Consider the following 12579-nt stretch of genomic DNA (forward strand, 5'->3'; position numbering starts at 1 on the left):
GTAAGCTATGAGGGTAGATAGAACCAAGGGTAAGCTATGGGGGTAGATACAACCAAGGGTAAGCTATGCGGGTAGATACAACCAAGGGGTAAGCTATGCGGGTAGATACAACCAAGGGTAAGCTATGTGGGTAGATACAACCAAGGGTAAGCTATGTGGGTAGATACAACCAAGGGTAAGCTATGTGGGTAGATACAACCAAGGGTAAGCTATGTGGGTAGATACAACCAAGGGGTAAGCTATGTTGGTAGATACAACCAAGGGTAAGCTATGCGGGTAGATACAACCAAGGGTAAGCTATGTTGCATGGGTAGATACAACCAAGGGTAAGCTATGCGGGTAGATACAACCAAGGGTAAGCTATGTGGGTAGATATAACCAAGGGTAAGCTATGCGGGTAGATATAACCAAGGGTAAGCTATGCGGGTAGATACAACCAAGGGTAAGCTATGTGGGTAGATACAACCAAGGGTAAGCTATGCGGGTAGATACAACCAAGGGTAAGCTATGTTGGGTAGATACAACCAAGGGTAAGCTATGTAGTAGATACAACCAAGGGTAAGCTATGTAGGTAGATACAACAAGGGTAAGCTATGTGTAGATACAACCAAGGGTAAGCTATGTAGTTAGATACAACCAAGGGTAAGCTATGTAGTAGATACAACCAAGGGTAAGCTATGTAGTTAGATACAACCAAGGGTAAGCTATGTAGTTAGATACAACCAAGGGTAAGCTATGTAGGTAGATATACAACCAAGGGTAAGCTATGTGGTAGATACAACCAAGGGTAAGCTATGGGGTAGATACAACCAAGGGTAAGCTATGCGGGTAGATACAACCAAGGGTAAGCTATGCGGTAGATACAACCAAGGGTAAGCTATGCGGGTAGATACAACCAAGGGTAAGCTATGCGGGTAGATACAACCAAGGGGTAAGCTATGTTGGTAGATACAACCAAGGGGTAAGCTATGCGGGTAGATACAACCAAGGGTAAGCTATGTTGGTAGATACAACCAAGGGTAAGCTATGTAGGTAGATACAACCAAGGGTAAGCTATGTTGGTAGATACAACCAAGGGTAAGCTATGTGGGTAGATACAACCAAGGGTAAGCTATGTGGGTAGATACAACCAAGGGTAAGCTATGTTGGTAGATACAACCAAGGGTAAGCTATGTGGGTAGATACAACCAAGGGTAAGCTATGTTGGTAGATACAACCAAGGGTAAGCTAAAGGGTAAGCTATGTGGGTAGATACAACCAAGGGTAAGCTAAAGGGTAGATACAACCAAGGGTAAGCTATGTTGGTAGATACAACCAAGGGTAAGCTATGCGGGTAGATACAACCAAGGGGTAAGCTATGTTGGTAGATACAACCAAGGGATAAGCTATGTAGGTAGATACAACCAAGGGTAAGCTATGTTGGTAGATACAACCAAGGGGTAAGCTATGCGGGTAGATACAACCAAGGGTAAGCTATGTGGGTAGATACAACCAAGGGTAAGCTATGTAGGTAGATACAACCAAGGGTAAGCTATGTTGGTAGATACAACCAAGGTAAGCTATGTGGGTAGATACAACCAAGGGTAAGCTATGTGGGTAGATACAACCAAGGGTAAGCTATGTGGGTAGATACAACCAAGGGTAAGCTATGTTGGTAGATATAACCAAGGGTAAGCCTATTGTGGGTTAGATACAACCAAGGGTAAGCTATGTAGGTAGATACAACCAAGGGTGCTATGTGTTGGTGGTAGATACCAATGATTTATTGGTAAACTTGGACATTATCTCTCATTATCAATCATTTTTTTATGAAGGATATGACATTATGCTCACAAACATTTCCCCTGTGAATCGATCATGAATTATTCATGAACATTCATGAACTATTCATGAACTATTCATCAAAAGTTCATGAACTAAGTTCATGAACATTCATGAATGTTCTTGAACATTAAATGGCCTAATGGAAATAATACACAGCATTTTCATGCACTGTTCATGAACAGTTCATGAATATTTAGTTCATGAACAGGTTCATGAATAGTTCATGAATAGTTCATGAACAGGTTCATGAATAGTTTCATGGACAGTTCATGAATAGTTAATGGACAGTTCATGAATAGTTAATGGACAGTTCATGAATAGTTCATGAACAGTTTATGAACATTTGATGAACTGTTCATGAACATTAAATGGCCAAATGAAAATAGTAAACAATGCTTCATGAACTGTTCATGAAAAAAATTGATGGCAGTTCATGAATATTTAGTTCATGAACAGTTCATGAATATTTAGTTCATGAACAGTTCATGAATATTTAGTTCATGAACAGTTCATGAACTGCATCATAACCAGTTTTGATACTGAATCAAAATTTGTAAATGAATTACAGCTGCAGCAATCATACTTTAATATTGAAAAACAAATTCTTTAAAATGTCTCCAGCTGACATGTTTATTTTTCAAGCAATGAATTTTCTTTTTAGGAGAAAATGGCAAATACCAAAAGATTTTCAATCTGTTTTGCTGATTAAACATGGTCCATCCTAATCTCAGTGTGTAAATTCCTTACACATTTTAACAGATTCCAACAGAATGATACAATCCTAAAGCAAAAGCTAGTTAATGTATAGTACTCAAATTGTTCTTTGACGAAATTGAAGAGAAGCTTAGATGTCTTTTGGGAAAAGGGTTGGTCATTTGATTTAGTAAAGATTTAGTTTCTAGATTAAGTACATTACGCCATTTGTAAGTGTGTGGGGATAAACATGTACTGTTGATTCTCATAGAACAGGAAGCTATTGATCACCAAATTGTTGTCATGCTCAAATAAATGTTTTGGGAATTTGGTATACTTAAACTTTTCCATTCGAGCTCAAAATCAAATGCGAGTTTTACGTAGATGCTAATGTTGTACATTTGTACATTTATTTATATAGACAATGCATTAGATATTAAAAATCATCATGATCTTAGATAAAATTAAATTGTGCAAGGAAACCTAGTATGTTGTGAAGTTATAAAAAAAAGTACATTTTCTGCAGATTTGCACAAGATAAAAGTTTGTGTGACAATAAGTTTGAAGTTTGCTCCGACAAACACTATTGTGTAATGGCTATGGAGTATCAGTAGCATAAACAGACGGTATAGAATATGGCCAATCCTGATCTCAGTATTACTGTTATCCTAATGTCCCCACAGCCTCTATGTCTGCTATTATCATCTTACATTTCCATTTGTTATCTAGCGTGGCTTCATTAATTCAATCAAATATACTCCTATAATCTTACCGTCGTATAATTAATCTAAATGTTTACCGACATCTGATATAAAACTTCCGTTATGTAGAGGCTGTGGATCTCTTTTGATGATTTGTTTTGGACTATGGGATTGGTTACTGAAGATATGCTTCATTTGATCAATAGAGGTAGAACAAATCATGTTGATTGATTGACTGGGCCAATATTATGAGGCAGTACAATATTGATACAATATTTATTTTCTTCCTGTAAAGCTGGATTTCTGTCTCAAAATGCAATACCCTATTGTCCTTTTCTAAGACTACATTTCATGGAAAATAAAACCTAACTATAATTAAAGTTTATTGATTTATTGATGCAAAGCAATAAATGCATTGCATGTTCAAATTTCTTATTGAAATAGATTATTAAATCATTCAAAATGGTTGCCAGTAATTCATAAGTATCAGATGGACTTTGTTTCTCATTATCAATCATTTTTTATGAAGGATATGACATTATGCTCACAAACAGTAATATCACCTGTATAAGAGAAATAACTTGGTAAGAAAAAAAAAAATGAACGATACTGATGTTCTGCTCATGCGATTTACTTTGAACACCATTTGCCCAGTAATTTGGAATTTGGTTTAATTATACTCCTATGAACAGGGTCATTAAAGGACATGCCAGATTTAGGATATATAGATACCACTGACCAGCATTCAGTACCTCGGTCAGATAACTGTACCACATTAGATTCCCACTTGCAATCCAGTGGTGGAGAGCTGGGATATTAAGTACTAGACCATTGTGACTCTCAAAATTAGACAGATGTGTTACGACTAAGCTATAAAAATAAGTTTAGATTTTGATGGAAGGTTTTTCAAGGTTCTCCTTCCTAGTGTAGAGACTCCATTGAACAGTATCAATCTATAGGGATCTGTCTGAAAGGACAGATGATGGAGACAGATTTTATATCATTCATTAATCTTGTGTATAAAACGACACTACGTCTAATTAACAGCCTGACAATGATAGAGCTGTGCCTGTAAGTGAATATCATAAAGATGGGCCTTCTTTCTAAGACGGCTGGCTCATTGCCTTGGGTAAACTGGACCTTAAAGGCCACCCATTCTCTTGCTTCTATTGATGATCACATCATCATGTATTGTAGTCTGTGTTCTCACTCCCTGTTTAGGGTTAAATAATTTAGGTCTTATCCTGTAGGGCATGTCTTGGGAAATCGTGTGGAAGTTTTGCAAAATATTAGTGTTATTGCAGATCTTTTCAGTTTGTTTAAAAAGGCAATATTTATCAATAATTTTCATGCTACTTCAATGGCAGTCAGTTGGCCATGATTGCTGTCAGCCATTTTATTTTTAGACCATTATTGGATTCAAATCACCATTGGACTGTGGTCCATCGTTCCATCTGTCCTTTCGTCAGGTCTTCTGTTGATCCGTCTGCTCAAAACAATTCTTATTAACACTATTCAGAAGAACTGAAGGGATACGTTTCAAATATTATATGTAGGTTCCCAGTGGACCCTAGTTGTACATATTGCATCTTGAGACTATCGATCCATAACCTAGATGGCCGACAGGTAGTCATGCACCCTGGATTTTGATAGTTTCTTACCAGAGAGAGGTGAAGGGATTTTGTCTCAAATTTAATGGAAAGGTTAAGATGAGAATTGTGGCACCATCAATCACAGAAGTTGGCTGTTAAAGTGACTGTTCCATCCTTGACGCTAATTTATTGTTTATTCATGATAGATTCAAAAATTCTTGAGATTCTATTATGAAATTGTTGTCAAATGTGAATATAACCATTAAACAGCATTCAGTTGGCAATTAAAAAGAGGATTAATGCCAACTTGACAATGGCAAATTTATTGTATTTAATGCTTAAATTAATGCATTAATTACCATTAGAATAGTAATTTGGTAAGTGATTATGACGTGCCATATAATATGTTGACATACCATAGGTACAGTTTATATATTCAAACTCAGTCTCTCTCTGTTTACCATTTGAACCAATTATGTATACCTATTGTTCAGGCTACATTGTGTCTGGAAGATGTCTCCTAGCTTCAGGTCCCACACAGTTCTATAATTGGAAGATACTTGGTTCTTTGATGTACAAATAGGACAGTGATGGCCTCAAGTGATCTGTTTATACTATTGTGTTCTTTATCCTACAGGCTTGGCAGTTCTGTTTCCTGTCTTCACTGGAAATCTCAGCTCATTTACATGTTGGTGTTTTCTCTAAAGCCATTATTCATATATCATGTATTACTGCACATGATTTTAACATCTTACAGAATTTGTCAATGGTGTCATCAGAAACCTATATATGCATTATTTCAGATTTTGCTCGGAAACATATGCATTATTTAAGATGTCCCTTTTTTTCTGTTATTTTGACAACCAAAGGTATGTGTTGTCTTCGTATGATTGTTAGGAGAAATTTTTTGCTGACCTATTATCTTTAAGCTGTCAACAGCAGACTGTATGCTAATGGAGAATATCTTTATGTGCGTGTCCTCCGCATTTAAGTTGCCCTTATATTTTTTATAATCATTTTCTTTGGGTGAAAAAAAAAATTGGATAAGGGGCTGTGGGGGCGAAGTGGTTAAGATGTCCCAACATATTGTCACAATCCTTCCACCTCTGGGTCGCGAGTTCGAATCCATTGTGGGGCAGTTTCCAGGCACTGACCGCTGGTTTGTGATTTTTCTCCTGGTACTCTTGTTTTCCTCTTCCATCAAACCTGGCATTTCCTTACAAGACCTGGGCTGGTAATAAAACCTTAAACTAAACAAACCAATCTCTAGGTGATTTAACTATAAATATACACTCTAGTCCTAACCAAAAAGCCTGAATGCCATAGGAATTGTCATGCACTTTCACTAAAAAAGGTTACTATGTTGTTATTCATTAATTAAACTCCATTAATGACTATAATGTGATGGTATAATACACTGTTTTACAGGTGGACACTTGAGAGGGTCAACTTTACCCTACAAACCTCTGAGGAATTCTACCTACAACTTCATGGACACATTCTGTCTGCCAACAGCTTCATCGTACTGGACAAGATCAACCTAGAGGAGCTCACCGATCAAGGTATAACCGCCAGTATTATCATATTTTAGTGTAGCATATCTGGTGTGAATACTGCTATAAAGTAAGATAACCAGTACCAGTAGGTTTGCACTGTCCAGTTTTAACAATGTATAGCCATACATTCAATTTCATTTGTGACTACCAATAATAAGTGATACTGGAATATTTTTATCATGTTTAGATTCTTGTTAATCCCTAGGTTTATTCTCTTGTCCATTTTGAGACTGGAAATAACAGAAATGAAAATAATTTAAAAAAAAATCTCTGCAATGAATGATCAAATTCAGAAGACAAAACAGCCTTGGCTTCAGGAACCACATGTATGCAATCATAATACAACTCTCTGAAATTACATTGCATTGTCTTTGCATTGAGACAGAAAGCTAAGTGATTGAAACGCTTACTTTGATGGAAATGACAGGCTTATTCTTGATCAGATCTACTGGTAGGGTTAGGGTTATAAATACTAGAATGATGATAACTTTGTTACAATTACCAGATATTTTTACTCAGCTTCATGAAGAGCTTTTCTCAAGGAATCTAATATATATGAACAGTGAGACTGTTTAATGCCTAGTTTTTACTGAAAACTGGTTTTATATTCATGAGGAGCACAAGAAGAGAATAATTATGATTGTCGTGAGAACTGTGCAAGTTTTATGTTGTATCCATGGCCACAAGAGGTAGAGATCACATCTAAACTCTTCGGAGGTCCAGACAACTCATTAGCACACTCCACTGTAGCCCTGCAGGACTCTCGCTTCACTACAAGTTTTTGGTCAGAGAAAAAAAACTTGTAAGTTTATTTGTTTCAAGATTTCATTGCTTAATCAGCATAACTGCTTGTTAGCTTGGCTAAGACAACGCTTCCCAAGACTGTACAGAGTCACCAAGGAGATGCCTCGTTTTACGGCGATGGTATTGACCCAGGGTGACGCTGGAAGTTGGATTGGCCCCCTACATTATACCTTTGATGATTCCGCTTATTCATGTACAAATGGGACCAGTATTTACAGTCTACGAGAGAAGTTGTTGTCGTTACTCTGATCATTAATTCACTGGCATGATTTGGTTAGCCTCATGATGGTGATCTTTTCAGAGGGGAGGTGGGCTTTTCCGGAAATTATTGGTAGGATTGTGTCCTATAGCATGTCAAACAAACAATGACATGGATAATATCAGTCCCTTGGGTTAAGATTTCAATTTATTTTTGGCTTGGTAAACGAGATCATATCACAGTTACATCTAGCTTTCAAATACATTCATCAAAACCCTGCTCTTTCTGTGGTAACGTGGCGGTTCGATGTGACCGAATGCATAATTAAGGGCATAGATGAATAACCTAGATAGGAACTAAATGTATTTTCATTATCAGTTGAATTTATTTATGGAAATACTGTGCTGGGAACTTAAAAATGTGTTGATATGTATAAATAGCATGCCATATCAATGTTTTTCTACACAGCAATTGATCGCTTTATTGTAGTGTCTCACCAGGGTTTAGATGGTATAGAATTCTCTGAATTACCAACAGGTCATCAATGTAAATAAAACTGGCAATTAACTGTACTGATTTCTGTTTCGAAATAGAGTTCCAGTTTAAAGAAAGATTTACATAATTTCATGGCTTATTTGTGACATTATAACTGAATCATATGATTATCAGTTGTGTTTTAAATATACTAGTTTAATCAGAAAAACTGGGACTTTAAAAGGTTTCTTTATATATAGGTAGATTTTTAGCCCACCATCATCTTATGGTTGGCTATTCAAATCACTTTTCATCCATGATCCGTTGTCCATCCTTCCTTCTGTCCGTTAACATTTCGTGTTACCGCTATTTCTCAGAATAGGCTGAAGGGATCTTTCTCAAATTTCACATGTAGGTTCCCCTAGGGCCCTATATATATGTGTGCATATTGCATTTTGTGACCAATCAGTGAACAAGATGGGCGACAGGCCGCCTTCTTGGATTTTGATAGTTGAAGTTTGTTACTGTTAATACTCAAAAAGTACTGAAGGGATCTGTCTCAAATGGCCAAGAGAATGCCATCTTGGAATTTGTCCCTCTGGGATCTCTTGTAGTTATACACAGAGGAAATTGTGTTAAAATTAACCATTTGGTGTTTTAGGAGAGTGGTCTTATTAGCAGTTGGTTTTTATACAAATTTGGTTGCTAATTCGGGTTTGACTGTATATATCTTATCTGGTAATGGGAGTCTGATGATCTGTATTTTAAGATTTACTTGTTTGAGAGTAATCAATTATGAGTTATTGAAGGTGTCTCTGCCGTATTGTCTATGTGTGGTACGTGGCAGATACTGACAAATAGATTTTCACACTTCTGGTGGTATAGAAATATTGACCAGTGTGAACAGTTTGATAAGACCCCTGTAATTGACGTTTTGACATCTACATCAATAGTCTAGGCCATTAAGGTTCCTCAGTTCAAACAGTCTTATTGATAGATAATTGCATCAGTCCTCCTCAGCGTGCCCAGACAACTCTATGTTTCCTGCTGTTGGAGTGATGATTATGTAGTATAGCAAAATGTTTGTTCTCGGTTACCTAATATCCTTTTTAAAGTGTTACACGTCAAAATGTAATGATAAGATTGGTTGCTGGTAACATTGACAGTAGTTATTTTACATTCATAATAGTTATTTTACATTCATATAATTAAAACTAAAACAAAAAACAGCTGCATTTCTTCCACAACCTTGATACTTTTGCCTAGCAGGGCCATATACTGACTGAGTCGATTGTAAGGATGTTTAGACATTTTACTATTAGATCTCTACCTCTGGGCTGCAAGTTTGAAACCCACATGCATGGGGCACAGACCATTAGTAAAGACTAACTAAATCAAACTTGCATCCCTTGATGTCGACATTAATTTACCCAATATATTATTATGTAGATAGATTAAAATTTGATCTTCTTGTCTTGAACTAATATAGTGTTACCCACTTCTTTCTCGTCCTGCCTTGTTTTAAGTTTTGAGGCAGAAGCATTGATGTCTGCACTTATTTCTGGTTCACAGATAGTTTGCTGATATTTTACTAATTGTAAGAAAATAATTTTACTATCTTACTAAGAAAAAAAATTATTTGATTTTTTTTTTCTGAATAACCAAACAATGTAATACATGTAATAATTTTATTGTGTTAGGTGATTTAGCTGTGGAGATTTGTGCCTTGTCTGAATTTGACTGTGGGGCCGGAGTGTGTATTCCTGCACACAAAAGGTGCAACTTAGTGGTCGACTGTCCAGACAACTCCAAATACTCTGATGAGGATTCATGTGGTATGTAAACTCTCCTGCAGAACCTGTGACATCCTTTTGCTAATTAATATGACCAATAATTAATTGATTTGAAGTTCAACTTAATATGTCAAGTATGACTGGAGTTATAGAAACAAACCTGATACACAATTTAAAATCCAATAATTGACAGGTAAATTTTCAAATCATCGAGTGTCAGTTACTAATGATTCTATAACAAATTGCCCATGAAAAAAGGTTGATACATCGAGAACTTTGATTCATAAAACTCCGATTCATACATGGGTTTGTTAGTAATGTCATACAGTGAAGAAATTTGGGACCAAGCAAAAAGTTCGCTACAGCGAGAAATTTGATTCATCCGAGTTCGAATCGATGTTTGAATGTATATGTTAAGTTATTTAATAAAAAAAAATGTAAAGATTAGTTCAATCGTTTTGAGATTAGTTCAATCGTTTTGACAAAGTTAGAAAATACTATTGAAATGTTTTTGGTCTTTTTATTTTTTTCTGAAGTTTATGATTATAAAGCATTCTGGAGCAAAAGTGCTACAAGCTGCCATTTTGTTTATGTTGATAACAATTGCTTGTTTTCTTTTATTCTTATGACAATAAAAAAGGTAAACTGGTCGAAATAATTTATTTATAACTCATAATTCTTTATTTGAACATAATGCAATATTTAGTACAAACTTCAAGAAAGAATGTAAATATTGAATGTCAACTATTGTTGACAACAGGATGAAGGAGAATGATATCCTGTTGACTGGTATAAAAGAGTTAACTCGAGAGACCTGTATACAGGTGTTCAAGGGGCAGTAACTCTTTCAATGTAGGTAGGGTGAACAACAGCTTTATTTATCAGTAAGAGTTGCTGCTCTTCGATCGATGGGTTTGGAAAGTATTGTGAGTAAAAATCAATGATGACATTCCACGTAATTGTACTTATTGCATCATATTTTATGTGGGAGTTTGAATTCATGCATTCATTATTAAAAGTCTATAAAATTCAATCAAGGTGTGAAATAATTGTTGTTTGCAAGCTCAGTGAATCGGTGAACAGATTCTTTCAAAATATTGAAAACAACTCAATGAAATGAAAAAAAAGGGACATTGTTTTATGCTATTTATATTTCAGACTACTTGATGAAATACAATTCATGTTTTTATTTCATTGATTTTTCCAGGGATTACTGTATTTCCAAATCAATATGCAATGGCAATGTCTCTATTGTAATGTCTATGACGATGTCAAGTGTTCACGCCATTTTCAGATTTGTTATTCATAGAGACTTGAAAAATAAAGCATAGGCCAACAACAATATTTTATTGTTATTTGATAAAAGAGCATTTGTATCAATTGAATTTTGTAAATAAGGTATGTAATCTCTCAAATATTGAATGGAAACATAAAATTTCAGAATAAAAAGGAATATGAAAAAAAAATTACTTGTGGATCACAGTTGTAGAAAGAGTATTGAGCTTGTTATCACACCTAGTCCAAAAGTCTGCATAACCGCTGGTTGGAATTTTACAAAATTTGACTTGTAGCATCCTTATGGGGTACTGACTGAAAATTGTACAAATTATTATCACTCATAATGCAATGATAACATCCTTTTAGGGTGAGGATTCAAAATTGTACAAATGATGGGGCTAACCACCCAGGGGCCTGAGGGGCGGGGCCAAAATGGGTCAATTTGGCTATTTCCATATAAACCACTTCTTCTCTGAAACTAAGCATGGGATAGCATTCATAATCCAATGGTAGCATTCTTATAGTGTGGGGATTCATAATTACATAAATGGTGGGACTGACCTCCCGGATGCTTAGAGGCAGGGACAAAAGTGTTAGTTTGGCTATTTCCATATATAAACGAATTTTTCTCTGAAACTAAGCATGGAATAGCACGTATAATGCAATATAAATTACTCTCTGAAACTATATGTATTGGAAATTAAGCACTCATAGTCGTATATGGTATCGATAGCATTGTTAGATAGTTGGGATTCAAAATTAAAACCTGCACATGAAATTTGAGACCGATCCCTTAAGTACTTTCTGAGAAATAGCGGTAACAAACTTCAATTATCAAAATCCAAAATGGTGTCCTGTCAGCCATTTTGTTGACCGATCGGTCCAAAAATACAATATGCACAACTAGGGACCTAGGGGAACCTGCACATGCAATTTAGGACAGATCCCTTCTGTACTTCCTGAGGAATAGTGGTAACAAACTTTAATTATCAAAATCGAAGTTGGCGTCCTGTCAGCCATCTTCTTCACCAATAGGTCCGAAAATGCAATATGCTAGGACCCTAGGGGATCCTGCATGTTAAATTTAGATAAGATCCCTTCAGTACTTTCTGAGAAATAATGGTAACAAGAATTGATAACGGACGGAAGGACTTACGACAGACCAAGGAACTAAGGCGATTTGAATAGCCCACCATTTGATGATAGGGGGTAAAAAAAAAAAACAACAGTTGAGCCATACAGGACCTTTGAGCCTCTTGTTTTTCATATTTGATTCATGATACCCTTCTCGATAACATACTGATGAAAGCTTGGAGTCAATGTCAATATTATTTCTAGTCTTTTAAGTATATTGTTTGACAGGTTCCCTGCCAGACGAAATGATGTGTGCATTTGAAAACAGTACATGTGGATGGCACAATGTTGGCAATGGAAAAGATTTTACATGGATACATAAAATATCTGTGTCTGGTCAAGGTAAGACATCAAGAGAGATTTCCCTGTATAAGGTAAGACATCAAGTTAGATTTACCTGTATAAGGTAAGATATCAAGATATATTCACCTGTATAAGGTAAGACATTAAGTTAGATTCACCTGTATAAGGTAAGACATCAAGTTAGATTTACCTGTATAAGGTAAGACATCAAGTAAGATTCACCTGTAT

The 12579-nt window shown here is 35.8% G+C and overlaps 1 protein-coding gene across 3 annotated transcripts in view; it reads left to right on the forward strand.

Annotated features, from left to right (window-relative positions):
* Positions 1–12579, forward strand: part of LOC138318992 (ALK tyrosine kinase receptor-like) — a 246454-nt gene that overhangs the window by 71355 nt on the left and 162520 nt on the right. For all 3 annotated transcript variants that reach the window (XM_069261865.1, XM_069261866.1, XM_069261867.1), the window contains exons 6-8: positions 6239–6372; positions 9544–9678; positions 12277–12390. In XM_069261865.1, the coding sequence (XP_069117966.1) occupies positions 6239–6372; positions 9544–9678; positions 12277–12390 (383 nt within the window). The remainder of the gene's footprint in view (positions 1–6238; positions 6373–9543; positions 9679–12276; positions 12391–12579) is intronic.

Source organism: Argopecten irradians, chromosome 3, assembly GCF_041381155.1.
Source record: "Argopecten irradians isolate NY chromosome 3, Ai_NY, whole genome shotgun sequence".
NCBI lineage: Eukaryota > Metazoa > Mollusca > Bivalvia > Pectinida > Pectinidae > Argopecten > Argopecten irradians.